The sequence below is a fragment of the Somniosus microcephalus genome, chromosome 18 (genome assembly GCF_052327205.1).
Source record: "Somniosus microcephalus isolate GS21.2 chromosome 18, FLI_Smic_1.0, whole genome shotgun sequence".
Taxonomy (NCBI): Eukaryota; Metazoa; Chordata; class Chondrichthyes; order Squaliformes; family Somniosidae; genus Somniosus; species Somniosus microcephalus.
Genome location: NC_141004.1, coordinates 3129602 through 3148085, shown reverse-complemented (window position 1 = coordinate 3148085; position 18484 = coordinate 3129602). Strand labels below are relative to the sequence as shown.

The 18484-nt window shown below is 49.1% G+C and overlaps 2 protein-coding genes across 2 annotated transcripts in view; both read right to left on the bottom strand.

Annotated features, from left to right (window-relative positions):
* Positions 1–5310, bottom strand: part of LOC147104979 (uncharacterized) — a 61044-nt gene extending 55734 nt beyond the window's left edge. Inside the window, exon 1 of the mRNA XM_086010965.1 lies at positions 5136–5310. The gene's annotated coding sequence lies outside the window, so the exon portion shown is untranslated. The remainder of the gene's footprint in view (positions 1–5135) is intronic.
* An 8100-nt stretch (positions 5311–13410) lies between these two features.
* Positions 13411–18484, bottom strand: part of nagk (N-acetylglucosamine kinase) — a 45077-nt gene continuing 40003 nt past the window's right edge. The window contains exons 7-8 of the mRNA XM_086010962.1: positions 17194–17272; positions 13411–15899 (exon numbers count right to left, since the gene is read on the bottom strand). Of these exons, the coding sequence (XP_085867088.1) occupies positions 15697–15899; positions 17194–17272 (282 nt within the window). The 3' untranslated portion in view covers positions 13411–15696. The remainder of the gene's footprint in view (positions 15900–17193; positions 17273–18484) is intronic.

Genomic DNA, 18484 nt, shown 5'->3' with positions numbered 1-18484 from the left:
TGAAGAGAGACTGGACAGGCAGGGGTTGTTTTCCTTAGAGCACAGAAGGCTGAGGGGGACCTGATTGAGGTGTACAAAATTATGAGGGAAATAGATAGGGTAGATAGAAAGGAACTTTTCCCCGTAGTAGAGGGGTCAATAACCAGGGGGCATAGTTTCAAGGTAAAGGGCAGGAGGTTTAGAGGGGATTTGAGGGAAAACTTTTTCACCCAGAGGGTGGTTGGAATCTGGAACTCACTGCCTGAAAGGGTGGTAGAGGCAGGAACCCTCACAACATTCAAGAAGCATTTAGATGAGCACTTGAAACGCCATAGCATACAAGGCTACGGAACAAGTGCTGGAAAATGGGATTAGAATAGACAGGGCTTGATGGCCGGCGCACACACGATGGGCCGAAGGGCCTCTTTCTGTGCTGTATAACTCTATGACTCTTGTACCGAGGGAGCGCCGCACTGTCACAGGTGCCGTCTTTCAGCTGAGATGTTAAACCGAGGCCCCCGTCTGCCCTCTCAGATAGACATAAAAGATCCCACGGCACTATTTTGAAGACGAGCTGGCTGCGTTTCTTGCATTATAACAGTGACGACACTTTAAGAGTATTTCATTGGTTGTAAAGCGCTTTGGGTCATCCTGAGATTATAGAAACATAGAAGATAGGAGCAGGAGTAGGCTATTCGGCCCCTCGAGCCTGCTCCGCCATTCAATGAGATCATGGCCGATCATCCAAACTCAGTACCCTGTCCCTGCCTTCTCCCCATATCCCTTGATCCCTTTAGCCTTAAGAAATATATCCAACTCCTTCTTGAATATATTTAATGAATTGGCCTCCACTGCCTTCTGTGGTAGAGAATTCCACAGGTTCACCACTCTCTGGGTGAAGAAATTCCTCCTCATCTCAGTCCTAAATGGCTTACCCCTTATCTTTAGACTGTGACCCCTGGTTCTGGACTCTCCCGCCATCGGGAACATCCTTCCTGCATCTAGTCTGTCTAGTCCTGTTAGAATTTTATAAGTTTCAATGAGATCCCCTCTCATTCTTCTAAACTCCAGCAATTATAAGCCCAATCGACCCAATCTCTCCTCAAACGTCATTCCTGCCATCCTAGGTATCAGTCTGGCATGAAGTTACTGGGTTGAATGACCTGCAACTACATAAAGGAAAGCAGGAAACTGTTAGTTGGTATATAAAAGATGATCTTAGTGAAGCATTGAAAGAAAATACAAATAGCTGGGGCACTAAGACATAGGAAAGGCAAAAAAATTGGAGATATTTTCTCCCGCAGGGATCTGTGTTGGGGACTCAACTATTCACTGTATTTATTAATGACTTAGATGATGGGATAGCAAGTCACATATCCAAGTTTGCCAAAGACACAAAGGTAGGCGGCATTGTAAGCAGTGTAGAGGGAAGCATAAAATTACAAAGAGCTATTAATAGATTAAGTGAATGGGCAAAACTGTGGCAAATAGATTTCAATGTAGGCATGTGTGATGTCATCCACTTTGGACCTGAAATGAGTTCTTTCTAAATGGTGAAAAGCTAGAGACAGTGGAGGTCCAAAGAGACTTGTTTTTTAAAAATTCGTTCATGGGATGTGGGCAAGGCCAGCCTTTATTGCCCATCCCCAATTGCCCTTGAGAAGGTGGTGGTGAGCTGCCTTCTTGAACCACTGCAGTCCGTGTGGTGAGGGAGGGAGTTCCAGGATTTTGACCCAACGATGATGAAGGAACGGCTGATATATTTCCAAGTCAGGATGGTGTGTGACTTGGAGGGGAACTTGCAGGTGATGGTGTTCCCATGCGCCTGCTGCCCTTATCCTTCTAGGTGGAAGTGGTCGCGGGTTTGGGAGGTGCTGCCGAAGAAGCCTTGGCGAGTTGCTGCAGTGCATCTTGTAGATGGTACACACTGCAGCCACAGTATGCCGGTGGTGGAGGGAGTGAATGTTTAAGGTGGTGGATGGGGTGCCAATCAAGCGGGCTGCTTTGTCCTGGATGGTGTTGAGCTTCTTGAGTGTTGGTGGAGCTGCACTCATCCAGGCAAGTGGAGAGTATTCCATCACACTCCTTACTTGTGCCTTGTAGGTGGTGGAAAGGCTTTGGGGAGTCAGGAGGTGAGTTACTTGCTGCAGAATACCCAGCCTCTGACCTGCTCTTGTAGCCACAGTATTTATGTGGCTGGTCCAGTTAAGTTTCTGGTCAATGGTGACCCACAAGATGTTGATGGTGGGGGATTCGGCGATGGTAATACCATTGAATGTCAAGGGGCGGTGGTTAGACTCTCTCTGGTTGGAGATAGTCATTGCCTGACACTTGTGTGGCGCGAATGTTACTTGCCACTTATTAGCCCAAGCCTGAATGTCATCCAGGTCTTGCTGCATGTGGGCACAGTATGCTTCATTATCTGAGGAGTTGCGAATGGAACCCATCACTGTGCAATCATCAGCGAACATCCCCACTATTTTTTATTTGTTCCTGGGATGTGGGCATCACTGGCAAGGCCAGCATTTATTGCCCATCCCTAATTGCCCTTGAGAAGGTGGTGATGAGCCGCCTTCTTGAACCGCTGTAGTCCTTGTGGTGAAGGTACTCCCCAAGTGCTGTTTGGGAGGGAGATCCAGGATTTTGACCCAGCGACAATGAAGGAATGGCAATATATTTCCAAGTCAGGAGGGTGTGTGACTTGGAGGGGAGCTTGGAGGTGATGGTGTTCCCATGCGCCTGCTACCCTTGTTCTTTTATGTGGTAGAGATCACAGCTTTGGGAGGTGCTGTTGAAGAAGCCATGGCAAGTTGCTGCAGTGCATCTTGTAGATGGTGTGATGGAGGAAGGTCATTGCTGAAGAAGCTGAAGATAATTGCCTTGAGGAACTCCTACAGCGATGTCCTGGGGCTGTGATGATTGATCTCCAACAACCACAACCATCTTCCTTTGTGCTAGGTATGACTCCAGCCAGTGCAGAGTTTTCCCCCTGATTCCCATTGACTTCAATTTTACTAGGGCTCCTTGATGCCACACTCGGTTAAATGCTGCTTTGATGTCAAGGGCAGTCATTCTCACTTCACCTCTGGAATTCAGCTCTTTTGTCCATGTTTGGACCAAGGCTGTAATGGGGTCTGGAGCCAAGTGGTCTTGGCGGAACCCAAACTGAGCATCAGTGAGCAGGTTATTGGTGAGTAAATGCCGCTTGATAGCACTGTCGACGACACCTTCCATTATTTTGCTGATGATTGAGAGTAGACTGATGGGGCAGTAATTGGCCGGATTGGATTTGTCCTGCTTTTTGTGGCCAGGACATACCTGGGCAATTTTCCACATTATCAGGTAGATGCTAGTGTTGTAGCTTTACTGGAACATGTACATAGATCATTAAAATGTCACGGACAGGTGCAGAAAATAATCAAAATGGCTAATGGAATGCTGGGCTTTATATCTAGAAGACTCGAATACAAATGGGTAGAAGTTATGTTACAGATGTACAGAGCCCTGGTTAGACGACACCTGGAGTACTGTGAGCAGTTCTGGGCACGGCACCTTAGGAAGGATATATTGGCCTTGGAGGGAGTGCAGCGTAGATTTACCAGAATGATACCCGGACTCTAAGGGTTAAATTACGAGGAGAGGGTTGTATTCCCTGGAATTTGGAAGATTAAGGGGTGATTTGATCGAAGTTTTCAAGATATTAAGGGTAGACAGAGAGAAACTAATTCCACTGATTGGTGTAAGAAGTCACACAACACCAGGTTATAGTCCAACAGTTTTATTTGAAATCACAAGCTTTCGGAGCGCTGCTCCTTCGTCACCTGACGAAGGAGCAGCGCTCCGAAAGCTTGTGATTTCAAATAAAACTGTTGGACTATAACCTGGTGTTGTGTGACTTCTTACATTTGTCCACCCCAGTCCAACTCCGGCATCTCCACACCACTGATTGGTGAGTGAAGGACTAGGGGACATAGCCTAAAAATTAGAGCCAGACCTTTCATGAGTGAAGTTAGGAAACACCGCTACACGCAAAGGATGGTAGAAGTTTGGAATTCTCTTCTGCAAACAGCAGTGGATGCTAGGTTAATTTTAAATCTGAAATTGATAATTTTTGTTAACCCAAAGTATTAAGGGGTATGGGGCAAAGGTAGATAGGGAGTTAAAACCGAAGAACATCAGAAATATGAGCAGGAGAAAGCCATTCAGCCTTTTGAGCCTGCTCCGCCATTCAATAAGATCATGGCTGATCTTCGACCTCAACTCCACTTTCCTGCACTATCCCCATATCTCTTTTCCCTTAATATCCAACAATCTATCGATCTCTGTCTTGAATATACTCAACGACTGAGCATCCAGAGCTCTCTGGGGTAGAGAATTCCAAAGATTCACCACCCTCTGAGTGAAGAAATTTCTCCTCACTTCAGTCCTAAATGGCCGACCCCTTATTCTGAGACTGTGACCCCTGGTTCTAGACTCTCCAGCCAGGGGAAACATCCTCCCTGCATCTACCCTGTCAAGCCCTGTAAGAGTTTTATATGTTTTACCTCTCTTCTAAATTCTAAGGAATATAGGCCTAGTCTCTTCAACCTCTCCTCATAGGGCAATCCCCCCATCCCAGGAATCAGTCTGGTGAACCTTCGTTGCACTCCTTCTATGGCAAGCATATCCTTCCTTAGGTAAGGAGACCAAAACTGTACACAATACTCCAGGTGTAATCTCACCAGGGCCATTTATAACTGCAGTAAGACTTCTTTACTCTTATACTCAAACCCTCTTGTAATAAAGGCCAACATACCATTTGCTTTACTAATTGCTTGCTGTACCTGCGTGTTAGCGTTCTGTGATTCGTGTACAAGGACACCAAGGTCCCTCTGAACACCAACATTTCCAATATCTCGCCATTTAAAAAATATTCTGCTTTTCTATTTTTCCTACCAAGGTGGATAACTCCGCACTTCTCCACATTATATTCCATCTGCCATGTTCTTGCCCACTCACTTAGCCTGTCTATATCCCCTTAAAGCCTCTTTGCATCCGCCTCACAACTTACTTTCCCACCTAGCTTTATTTCGTCAGTAAACCATCACCGCAAACATTCACTCCCTCCACCACCGGTGCAGTGTGTACCATCTACAAGATGCACTGCAGCAACTCACCAAGGCTTCTTTGGCAGCTCCTCCCAAACCCGCGACCTCTTCCACCTAGGACGAGGGCAGCAGGTGCATGGGAACACCACCACCTCCAAGTTCCCCTCCGAGTCACACACCATCCTGACTTAGAAGTATATCAGCTGATCCTTTATTGTTGCTGGGTCAAAATCCTGGAACTCCCTACCTAACAGCACTGGGAGTACCTTTACCACACAGGCTGCGGCAGAAAATGAAGGCGGTTCACCACCACCTGCTCAAGGGCAATTAGGGATGGGCAATAAATGCTGGCCTTGCCAGCGACGCCCACATCCCATAAACAAATTTAAAAAAACTTGGATACATCACACTCGGACTTGGATACATTACAAGTGTATCCATGATCTCACTGAAATGTGGAACAGGCTTGAGGGGCTAAATGGCCAGCTCCTCTTCCTATGAAATTAGAAAATAAAATTCACTCCAATAAGAATTGGATATATACTGGAAAAGGAGGAAAGATTTGCAGGGCTATGGTGGGAAAGAGTGAGGGGAGTGGGACTAACCCTTTCAAAGAGCCGGCACAGGCACAATTGGCCGAATGGCCTCCTTCTGTGCTCTATGATTCTATGAGGGAGGTCAGAAATGAACACAGAAAATCCTGGAGGTCCACAGCAGGACAGTCACTCCCTGAAAGAGATAAAGGGGCCGTAACATACTTTAACCGGCACTTCTGCCATGTTCACCCTCACCTATCATTTCTTACTGAAACTCGTTCAACCCTTCATTCTCCTCATCCCCCTCTCTCGCACTTTCTATGACTTCCAATCCGAAGGAGCTCCTTGCGCTTATGTTCGTTCCGGTGTCGCTGATGCTCATCTTCGCTCCTTCCAGTCACCTAAAATTCAACCTTCTGTGACTGAAAATATCTCTCGCCCAACTCATTAAATACATCCGCTGTTCCTCATCACTCCCCGAACCTGGATGACCCTCCAGAATTAAAAAAAAAGTTTTGTCAAACAAAATCAAATCCATCAACTCTAATTTCCTCTTTGCTAAAACCAGGGTGTGGTAGTGCAGTTATCTTAGTGGATCAGTAATCCAGAGGCCTGGACTAGTAATCCAAGCAGAACATGAGTTCAAACCCCATCACGACAGTGTGAGAATTTGAATTCAGTTTTAAAAAATCTGGAAATAAAAAGCTGGCACTGGTAAAAGTGACCACAAAGCTGTCGATTGTCGTACAAAAAAACTGGATCACTCATGTTCTTGAGGGAAGGAAACCTGCCGTCCTTACCCGGTCTGGTCCTTATGTGACTCATCCCACACCAACGTGGTTCACTCTTAACTGCCCTCTGAAGCCACTCAGTTGTATCAAACCACCATCAGTGGTTCAAGAAGGTCCACCATTAGGAAGGCAAATGGTATGTTGGCCTTCATTGCAAGAGGATTTGAGTACAGGGGCAAGGATGTCTTACTACAGTTATACAGGGCCTTGGTGAGACCACACCTGGAGTACTGTGTGCAGTTTTGGTCTCCTTACCTAAGAAAGGATATACTTGCCATGGAGGGAGTGCAGCAAAGGTTCACCAGACTGATTCCTGGGATGGCAGGACTGTCGTATGAGGAGAGATTGGGTCGACTAGGCCTGTATTCACCAGAGTTTAGAAGAATGAGAGGGGATCTCATTGAAATGTATAAAATTCCGATAGGGCTAGACAGACTGGATGCAGGGAGGATGTTTCCCCTGGCTGGGGGGCCGAGAACGAGGGGTCACAATCTCAGGATACGGGGTAGGACATTATGGACTGAGATGAGAAATTTCTTCACTCAGAGGGTGGTGAACCTGTGGAATTCTCGACCACAGAAGGCTGTGGAGGCCAAGTAACTGAATATATTTAAGAAGTTGATAGATAGATTTCTAGACACAAAAGGCATCAAGGGGGATGGGGAGAGAGCGGGAATATGGTATTGAGATAGAGGATCCACCATGATCATATTGAATGGCGGAGCAGGCTCAAAGGGCCTAATCCTGATCCTATTTTTCTGTTTCTTTGTTCCTATTATCTTCTCAGGAGTAACTAGGGATGGGCAATAAATGGTGGACTTCCCAGCAACGCCCACATCCCGAGAATTAATTTTTAAAATATCACCATTTGGCGCAACTGAATGTTCATCAACAACGGCTTTACTTTTCTTCCAATTAGCATGACGCTAATGCTAAGAACCTTACGATCCTGAATGACCACAAACAGCTTAATAAAATATTGAATTTATTGGCCAATGTTTACACATTTCTGGCTTTGGTAAGTTGTCTGTCATTTGTGTGCCAGCTTGACTCAGTTGGACCCACTGTCACTTCTGCTGTGTGTTTGAATGCCAAACTATGGTTTAACCTCATAACCTAGGCTGGTACAGGATTCCCCCAGTCTCTCTCTCTCCCTCAGTCTGTGTCTCTCTCCCCCAATCTGTCTTGCACTCCCCCATCTCTCTCCCCCAATCTGTCTCGCACTCCATCTCTCTCCCCCTCTCCCCAGGCTGTCTCGCTGTCCCCCATCTCTCTCCCCCTCCCCAGTCTGTCTCTCCCCCTCTCCTCAGTCCCTCTCTCCCTTTCCCAAGTCTGTCTCTCGCTCTCTCTCCCCAGTCTCTCTCTCTCAGATGTGATAGATCCCATCTGCTTTCTTATGGTCCCGATTGTTGTTAAAGATCTCAAGGCACCAATTGAAGAACCTTTGTCAGCTGTGGCTCAGTGGGTAGAATTCTCACCTCTTGGTCAGAAGGCTGTGGGTTCAAGTTCCAATCCAGTGTTGAGTATGTAATCCAGGCTGACTCTCCAGTGCAGTACTGCGTTATCAGATGTGCCGCCTTTCAGATGAGATGTTAAACCGAAGCCACGTCTGCCCTCTCAAGGCCATAAAAATCCCATGGCGCTATTTGAAGAGAAGGGGAAGTTCTCCCCGGTGTCCTGGCCAATCTTTATTACTCAACTATCACTATATATCTTACTGAATGGCAGAGCAGGCTCAAAGGGCCGAATGGTCTACTCCTGCTCCTAGTTGTATTCTTCTGACTCGGAGGCAAGAGTGCTGCCCACTGATCCACAGCTGGCTGAAGAGGTTGTGCTGCACATTCACTCTCCAGCGAGGCTATTCGCCTGCGTGCGTTCCCTTTTCTTTGCTGAAGACAGAGGCTAGGTCGGTCTGTGCTTGTGCTGGGTATTAATCAGAACCGTAAAGAAGAAAAAAAAAAGGACTGCTTCAATACCCTAAAGTGAAAGTGTAATTCCTGAAACGCCTTATTTTTATTTTTTTTAAGATTGTACCAGTTATTTGATCCAAGTGAACCTTGGTTGTAAATTAACACCCGTTCAGTACAAAAATAAACCGATTACCTTTTCAAAATGAGGGAAATCGGCGAGAGCTTGCCACCAGGAGGCTGTGCGTGTTCACTTTCTGTCTGTACATACACAGTTACACCACTACAAGAACTCCCTACAGATACCGACACCGCAAACAATAAAGACTTGCATCTATATAGCGCCTTTCACCACCACCGGACGTCTCAAGGCGCTTCACAGCCAATGAAGTACTTTTTGGAGTGTAGTCGCTGTTGTAATGTGGGAAACGCGGCAGCCAATTTGCGCACAGCAAGCTCCCACAAACAGCAATGTGATAAATGACTGGATCATCTTGCGACTGTTGCTGGGATTCTCGCTGCAGGGTTCTCCCCTCCTCCTCTGCCTTTCTCACTTTCGCTCCCGAACGGCCTAGCTCTAATTTGAAGCTTATGGCCCCCTTGTTCTGGATACCCTCGCCAGGGCAAAATTGTTGCTCTCTCAATGTTCCCTCTAATTTTTTTTTGGGGGGGGGGCGGGGGAAGCCCGCGCTACCCCTTTAAACGGGCTATGCGGTTCTTCCTAGTTAAAAGCTGGCGCACCGGCACCTGCGGAGGGGACATTGGTCTATCTACCTCATCGGATCCTTTCATCATCTTAAAAACATCTCGCATCCGTTCACCCCTTAAGTTTCTAAACTCAAGGGAATACAAGCTGATGCACTATCAATTGCTACAAAAGACTGGAGATTGAGAAAGTAATAAACAGGCTTTTATTACCAAAGAACAGAGCATGCCTCTTGTGGTTGCCTGGTATCCAAAAGGGCTGGAGGCTTCTGAGCAGCGACCTTTATACCCAGCCATGAGGGTGGAGCCAGGGGCGGAGTCAGCTGAGGCATGCACAGACAAGTACAACAATATGCAAGAGTGAACAACAGTACTAACAGTGAACAACAATACTAACAACAGTGGTTTACCACATTCACCCCTTGTTTAGAATTGAGTCCGGCGGGGTGAAGTGCACTAAAAATTCGTGTACTGAAGTCTATCAGGAGGCCTTGTAAGCCGTCCTGAGCGTCGCAGCAGCGGCGGTGATGGTGCAGCATCCAATGGTGAACCCGGTGTCTCGTTCAGAGGAGGTGTAGCAGGTGGCGGACCCTGGGGCTGCTGCATGCCGTCTACAGGGGTCAGAGCATGGGTAATGGGAGGTAGCAATGGTGGTCTCTCAGAGGCACCCGAAGGTGCGAGGTCTCGTGCGGGGACTGTGTCCTGGGGGTAGGCAGGAGTAGCGGTGGGTGGCGAAGAGGGTGTTTCAGGAGCACCTGCAGGTGCGAGGTCTCGAATGGAGACTGTGTCCTCCCGCCCGTCCGGGTACACCACGTAAGCATACTGCGGGTTGGCGTGGAGGAGGCTCACCCTCTCGACCAGGGGGTCCGCCTTATGGGTCCTCACGTGCTTCCGCAGTAGGACGGGACCTGGAGAAGTCAGCCATGTTGGTAGCGAAATCCCCGACGTGGACTTCCTGGGGAAGGAGAACATTCTCTCGTGAGGAGTGGCATTGGTGGGTGTACAGAGCAGCGACCGAATGGAATGGAGCGCCGCAGGGAGGACCTCCTGCCAGCGGGAGGTCGGAAGGCCCTTAGATTTTAAGTTTAAAAGGACTGCCTTCCAGACTGTCGCATTCTCCCTTTCCACCTGGCCGTTACCCCGGGGGTTGTAGCTGGTGGTCCTGCTTGTAGCAATGCCTCTCGCGAGCAGGTACTGCCGAAGTTCGTCGCTCATAAAAGATGAGCCCCTGTCGCTATGGATATAGCTAGGGAAACCGAACAAGGCGAAGAGGTCATTCAGACATTTAATGACCGTGGTACTGGTCATGTCCGAGCAAGGGATGGCAAACGGGAAACGGGAGTACTCATCAATTATATTGAGGAAGTACACATTGCGGTCAGAGGAGGGGAGGGGCCCGTTAAAATCGATGCTCAGCCGCTCGAAGGGGCGCGTGGCTTTGATCAGGCTCGCTCTGTCTGGCCTATAAAAATGCGGCTTGCACTCGGCACAGATCTGGCAGTTCCTGGTCATGGTCCTGACCTCCTCGATGGAGTAGGGCAGGTTACGGGATTTGATAAAATGGAAGAACCTGGTGACCCCCGGGTGGCAGAGGTCATTGTGGAGGGTCTGTAGCCTATCAACCTGCGCGTTGGCGCACGTACCACGTGATAGGGCATCTGGGGGCTCATTGAGTTTCCCGGGCCGGTACAAGATATCGTAATTGTAGGTGGAGAGTTCGATTCTCCACCTTAAGATCTTGTCATTCTTGATTTTGCCCCGCTGCTTATTATGAAACATAAAAGCCACTGAACGCTGGTCAGTGAGCAGGGTAAATCGTTTTCCGGCCAGGTAATGCCGCCAATGTCGCACGGCTTCCACAATGGCCTGGGCCTCCTTTTCGACAGAGGAGTGTCGAATCTCGGGGCCCTGGAGGGTCCTTGAGAAAAAGGCCACGGGTCTCCCCGCCTGGTTAAGGGTTGCAGCTAGGGCAAAGTCGGATGCGTCGCTCTCCACTTGAAAAGGAAGGGACTCATCCACAGCGTGCATTGTGGCCTTCGCAATGTCTCCTTTTATGAGAGTGAAGGCTGCACAGGCCTCTGCTGTCAGGGGGAAGGAGGCGGACTTGATGAGGGGTCGGGCTTTATCCGCATAGTTGGGCACCCACTGAGCATAGTAAGAGAAAAACCCCAGGCATCTCTTCAGTGCTTTCTGGCAGTGGGGGAGGGGGAGCTCCATAAGGGGGCGCATTCTATCGGGGTCTGGGCCGATGACTCCGTTCTCCACTACGCAGCCAAGAATAGCGAGGCGCGTAGTACGAAACATACATTTGTCTTTGTTGTATGTGAGATTCAGCCGCTGGGCCGTCCGGAGGAATTTCTCTAGATTAACGTCGTGGTCCTGCTGGTCGTGGCCGCAGATGGTGACGTTGTCTAGATATGGGAAAGTGGCCTGGAGCGCGTTCTGGTCAACCATCCGGTCCATCTCCCGTTGGAAGACAGAAACTCCGTTGGTGACGCCGAAGGGAACTCTGAGAAAGTGATAGAGCCGACCGTCAGCTTCAAAAGCTGTGTACTGGCGGTCCTCAGCCCTGATGGGGAGCTGGTGGTATGCCGACTTCAGATCAATCGTCGAGAACACCCGGTATTGTGCTATCTGATTGACCATGTCAGATATGCGGGGGAGTGGGTATGCATCTAGTTGGGTGTAGCGATTGATCGTCTGGCTGTAGTCAATAACTAGGCGCTGTTTTTCGCCAGTCTTCACTACCACCACTTGTGCTCGCCATGGGCTGGTGCTACTTTCAATAATCCCTTCCTTCAGGAGTCTCGCTACCTCGGATTTAATGAAGCTCCTATCCCCAACACTGTAACGCCTGCTTTTGGTAGCGATGGGCTTACAGTCGCGGGTGAGGTTAGCGAACAAGGAGGGGGGGGGGACTTTAAGGGTGGAGAGGCTGCAAATGGTGCACGGCGGGCGATTTAAAAGCTGCTGGCTGCAGACTGTGAGTGGGGGGAGGGGTCCGTCATACGCTAATGTGACACTCTTAAGGTGGCACTGAAAATCCAACCCCAGTAGAACGGCAGCGCAGAGATGGGGCAGGACCAGAAGTTTAAAATTTTTGTATTCTGTGCCCCTTACTGAAAGGGTCACTACACAGTAGCCACCGACGTCCGCTGACTGGGCTTTGGAAGCCAAAGAGATCCGATGGCGCGTCGGCAGGACCGGGAGAGAGTAACTGCGCACCGTGTCGGGGTGGATAAAGCTCTCCGTGCTCCCGCTGTCAAAAAGGCAGGTAGTGGCGCGGCCGTTTACCGTAATATCCATCATGGACCTGGACAGTTGATGAGGGAGAGATTGGTCCAGCGTCACGGAGGCCAGCGTATGGTCGAGCGAGTCGATGTGGTCGTCAGATGAGGCGGTGGTTGAGTCCGGCTCCCCCGTGGTTGAAGTCGGAGGCGTCCAAGATGGCGGACAAAATGGCGGCGCCCACGGTCCCGATCCCCACGCGGCTGGGGGAGCCCAAGATGGCGGACAAGATGGCTGCGCCCACGGTTCGCACGCAGCGCTGCTGGCGTTAGCGGTCTTCCCTTTGCAGGCGCTAACGTAGTGACCTTTCTTCCCGCAGCCGGAGCAGGTAGCATTCTTCGCGGGGCAGCGTGCTCTAGGGTGTTTAGCTTGGCCACAAAAATAGCATTTTTGTGCCTTGGACATCGCTGCAGCAGTCGGAGGTGGCGGTCCCATGGCCCAAGATTGCGGCGTCCACGGCGCGGGGCGATGAGGGGAGAAAGCGTCCATATTTCTGTGGGCCGCGTCGAGCGAGAGCGCGAGGGACACTGCCTTTGTCAGGTCTATTTCACCCTTCTCCAGCAGCCTCTGCCGGGAGTAGTCGGACCTTAGACCCGCAACGAAAGCGTCTCGTATCAATCCCTCCGCATGTGCCGCGGCCGATACTTCCTTGCAGTCGCAGCCGCGTCCGAGTACCCGCAGTGCCCGTAGGAAGGCTTCCACCGATTCCCCGGGCTGCTGTCTGCGAGATCTTAAAAGGTGCCTGGCATAGACCGTGTTAACCGGGCGTGCATACTGCCCTTTCAGTAGGTCGATAGCCGCCGCGTAGGTCGTCGCATCTTGGATTAAAGTATAGACTTGGTGGCTCACCTTCGAGGCCAGGATTTTCAGTTTATTTTCATCAAGAGTCACGGTCGAGGCTTCCAGATACGCCTCAAAGCAACGCAGCCATTGTGCGAATTTAGTCGACGAACCCGCTTCTTGGGGGTCTAGGTCCAGGCATGTTGGTCTGAGGGCTCGCAGCAGCGCCTGCTGCTCAGCGTTTTGCGCCATCGGTTGATCAGCATCCGCAGCCAACATTTAACTTTGGTAATAAAATTGATGCACTATCAATTGCTACAAAAGACTGGAGATTGAGAAAGTAATAAACAGGCTTTTATTACCAAAGAACAGAGCATGCCTCTTGTGGTTGCCTGGTATCCAAAAGGGCTGGAGGCTTCTGAGCAGCGACCTTTATACCCAGCCATGAGGGTGGAGCCAGGGGCGGAGTCAGCTGAGGCATGCACAGACAAGTACAACAATATGCAAGAGTGAACAACAGTACTAACAGTGAACAACAATACTAACAACAGTGGTTTACCACACAAGCCTAATCTGTGTAACCTGTCCTCATAATTTATCCCTTTTGGCCTCGATTTATCTATCATCGTACAATATTATCAGGGAGGTCAGCAAAGCCAGTTTAAGATCATGTCTGATTTTTTTTTATATATATATAGGATGTGGGCATCACCAGCAAGGCCAGCATTTATTGCCCATCCCAAATTGCCCTCGAGAAGGTGGTGGTGAGCCACCTTCTTCAATACAACTGAGTGCCTATCGCGGCCATTTCAAAGGGGCAGTTAAGAGACAACCACATTGCTGAGAATCTGGAGTCACATATCGGCCAGATCGGGTAAGGGCGGCAGATTTCCTTCCCTAAAGGTACATCAGTGAACCAGATGGGTTTCTAACAACAATCCAGTAGATTTGAATTCCCCAGCTGCCGTGGCGGGATTTGAACTTGTGTCTCCGGATTACTAGTCCAGTAACATAACCACTACGCTACCTGTACCCCCAGACTGTGCTACTGCTCCACTGTTTAGTGCAGTTCAAAAAAGAACAAGGGGAAGCATTTTCATGGTTCAAAGCATTCCTGCATTATTGGTTGGAAAAATGTGTAAACATATTCTTTGACACTTTTTCAGAAGAAAAAGCGTTTGTCTCCAGGCTGCGCTGGTGATGCGACAGGCAGGGAAGCTCAGGTGCTGCTGATAACGGACTGCATTCAGTGGGAATACTGATGAGTGCGCACAAACCCAGAGCCAGCTCGCACTGAAGTTAGCCTGGCTCATCTGGTGATAGTTGCACGGAAATAGGTTGCTCGGACCAACCCGTCCGTCCGCTGGGTCAGTCAGTGCGGAACGCCAGCATCGTGTGCTTTCTCGACTGAGCAGTATCTGAGGCCCAATACGCAAATTCACGGCACGGGGAGAATTATGCATGTTGATCCCCATCACCCCACCCCCGTATTACCCAAGACAGGCATCAAAGCAAGTGTCCAGCTACTATGGGATCATGAGAAGGGGACACCAGTCAGTGTCCAGGTATCTCCGAGAGAGGGGACTGAGAAACTCAGTGTAGAGATATCTCCCTGAGGGACAGGGACTGAGAGACACCAGTCAGTGTCCAGGTATCTCCTTGAGGGAGAGGAACTGAGAGACACCAGTCAGTGTACAGATATCTCCCTGAGGGAGAGAGGGACTGAGAGACACCAGTGTACAGATATCTCCCTGAGAGAGGGACTGAGAAACACCAATCAGTGTACAGATATCTCCCTGAGAGATAGAGGGACTGAGAGACACCAGTGTACAGATATCTCCGAGAGAGAGAGAGGGGACTGAGAGACACCAGTGTACAGATATCTCCGAGAGAGAGAGGGACTGAGAGACACCAGTCAATGTACAGATATCTCCCTGAGAGAGAGAGGGGTTGAGAGACACCAATCAGTGTACAGATATCTCCGAGAGAGAGAGGGACTGAGAGACACCAGTCAGTGTACAGATGTCTCCCTGAGGGAGAGGGGACTGAGGGACACCAGTCAGTGTACAGATATCTCCCTGAGGGAGAGGGGACTGAGAGACCCAGTCAGTGTACAGATATCTCCCTGAAGGAGAGAGTGACTGAGACATACCAGTCAATGTACAGATATCTCCAAGGGACAGAGAAACACCAGTCAGTGTACAGATATCTCAGAGAGAGAGAGGGACTGAGAGACCCCAGTCAGTGTACAGATATCTCCCTGAGGGAGAGGACTGAGAGACACCAGTCAGTGTAAAGATATCTCCGAGGGAGAGGGGACTGAGAGACACCAGTCAGTGTACAGATATCTCCCTGAGGGAGAGGGACTGAGACACACCAGTCAGTGTACAGATATCTCCCTGAGAGAGAGGGACTGAGAGACACCAGTCAGTGTACAGATATCTCTCCGAGAGAGATTGCTTGGTATATCAGATGAAAACAGTGGCTACAAGAGATTAGGTCTTGACTAAACTGATTGCTTTTTTGTTGTTGTCAGGGAACGTATACAAAATCCGGCATGTTGAAAGACCATATCAATTCCTCTCCAAGTCCCAAGCCCACGGCCTCGTTGGCCAAAAGCCAATTATTTTGTTGACTCGCCAATGGAATCTTCTTTACAGCAGTGAACATAGAAGATGTCCACATGGTCCGCGTACTGCATCGGTAAATGATAACCAGCGAGTTTGGCACCAAGACTGGCTGCACCAACCGCTGAGGTGTGTTTCAGTTTCATCAGGGTAAATTTGGACAGGTCCTTTCCCACTTCCTTCAACACCTCCAGAAACCCTATGAAAAGAGAAAGGATTTGTATTTATATCACGCCTTTCACAACCTCAGGACATCCCAAAGAACTTCACAGCCAGTGCAGCACTTTCATTTTTTTGAAGTGCAGTCACTGCTGTAATGTAGGAAACACAGCAGCCAATTTGCGCACAGCAAGCTCCCACAAACAGCAATGTGATAATGATCAGATCACGGGTGTTTTTAAAAAAAAAATGATCTTCGTTGGCCAGGACACCGGGGAGAACTCCCCTGTTCTCCTTCTCATAGTGCCATGGGATCTTTCACGCCCACCCAAGAGGACAGATGGGGCCTCGGTTTAACGTCTCGTCCGAAAAGACACAAAGAAAAAAATAAATTGTAAATTTGGCTTGAAGAGAGTGTAGAGATTTAATAGAATGCTACCAGGGATGAGGGACTCAGTTTTGTGCAGAGACGGGAGAAGTTGGGGTTGTTCTCCTTAGAGCAGAGAAGGTTAAGGCGAGATTTAATGGAGGTGTTCAAAATCATGAGGGGTTTTGATAGAGTAAATAAGGAGAAACTGTTTCCAGTGGCAGATGGGTCAGTAACCAGAGGACACAGACTTAAGGTGATTGGGAAAAGAAGGGAGATGAGGAGAATTTTTCTTTTTACGCAGCGAGTTGTTCTGATCTGGAATGCGCTGCCTGAAAGGCCAGGGCAAGCAGATTCAATAAAAACTTTCAAAAGGGAGATGGTAAATACTTGAAGGGGGGAAAATATGCTGAGCTAGGGGGAAAGAGCAGGGGAGTGGGATTATTTGGATCGCTCTTTCAAAGAGCCGGCACAGGCACGGTGGGCCGAATGGCCTCCTTCTGTGCCATCAAAACTGAGATCTGCTGATGAGGCAGAGTCACAGAATCACAGAAACCCACAGTGCAGATAGAGGCCTCTTCGGCCCATCGAGCCTGCACCGACACATATCCCACCCGATCCCCGTAACCCCTACACCAACACATATCCCACCCTATCCCTGTAACCCCACGTATTTAATCCCCCTAACACTAAGGGTCAATTTATCATAGCCAATCAACCTAACCCGCACATCTTTGGACTGTGGGAGGAAACCGGAGCACCCGGAGAAAACCCACGCAAACACGGGGAGAATGTGCAAACTCCACACAGACAGTCGCCCGAGGCCGGATTCGAACCCGGGTCTCTGGCGCTGTGAGGCAACAGTGCTAACCACTATGCCACCGTGCTGCCCTGTCCTGGGAGCCTTGCTCGCCTTTGTAGGTCGCTACGGCAAGGGGTCTTTACGGATGTCCCCACCGGAACTCACCATCTTTCAGGAAATCCCAGCTGTTCCACACAGATCCTATGCAGACTATCGTCAGGCCAAGCTCCCCCTCAAAGAGTATCTGGAACAGCAAGAGCAGCGGTTAAACCAGAAGCACACCCAAACCTTTCCAAAGGAACAGGGTCAGCTCCATCACCTGCCCGCACACAGAGGCAGAGAAGCAACAACGGCAGCTTAGCCGTTTCACCTCCCACTGTAACAAATTCATCGGATATACGGCACAGAAACAGGCCATTCGGCCCAACCAGTCCATGCCGGCGTTTATGCTCCACTCCTTCCGTCTTTCCTCATCTATCAGTGTAACCCTCTATTCCCTTCTCCCTCATGTGCTTATCCAGCTTTTCCTTAAATTCATCTATGCTATTCACCTCAACCACTCCCTGTGGTAGCGAGTTCCACATTCTCACCACTCTCTGGGTAAAGAAGTTTCTCCTGAATTCCCGATTGGATTTCTTGGTGACTATCTTCTATTGGTGACCTCTAGTTATGCTCTTCCCCACAAGTGGAAACACTCTCTCTGTATCCACTCTATCAAAACCTCTCATAATTTTAAAGACCTCTATTAGGTCACCCCTCAGCCTTCTCTTTTCAAGAGAAAAGAGACATAGAAACATAGAAGGCAAAGGCAGGAGCAGGAGTAGGCCATTCGGCCCCTCGAGCCTGTTCCGCCATTTAATGAGATCATGACTGATCATCCAAATTCAGTACCCTGTCCCTGCCTTCTCCCGTCTGGCATCAAAATAAAACAAAAAATGTGGCGCAACCGTGGCTAACAAGGGAAATTAGGGACGGCATAACAGCCAAGGATAGGACATATAAATTGGCCAGAAAAAGGAGCAAACCTGAGGATTGGGAGCAGTTTAGGATTCAGCAAAGGAGGACAAAGGGATTAATTAAGAGGGGGGAAATAGAGTATGAGAGTAAGCTTGCAGGGAACATAAAAACTGACTGTAAAAGCTTTTATAGATATGTGAAGAGAAAAAGATTGGTGAAGTCAAGCGTAGGTCCCTTGCAGTCAGAATCAGGGGAATTTATAATGGGGAACAAAGAAATGGCAGACCAATTAAATACATACTTTGGTTTTGTCTTCACAAAGGAGGACACAAATAACCACCCAGAGATGTCGGGGAACATAGGGTCTAATGAGAGAGAGGTGTATTTGGACTTTCAGAAGGCTTTCGATAAGGTCCTGCATAAGAGATTAGCATGTAAAGTTAAAGCACATGGGATTGGGGGTAAAGTACTGACTTGGAGAGAGAACTGGTTGGCAGAC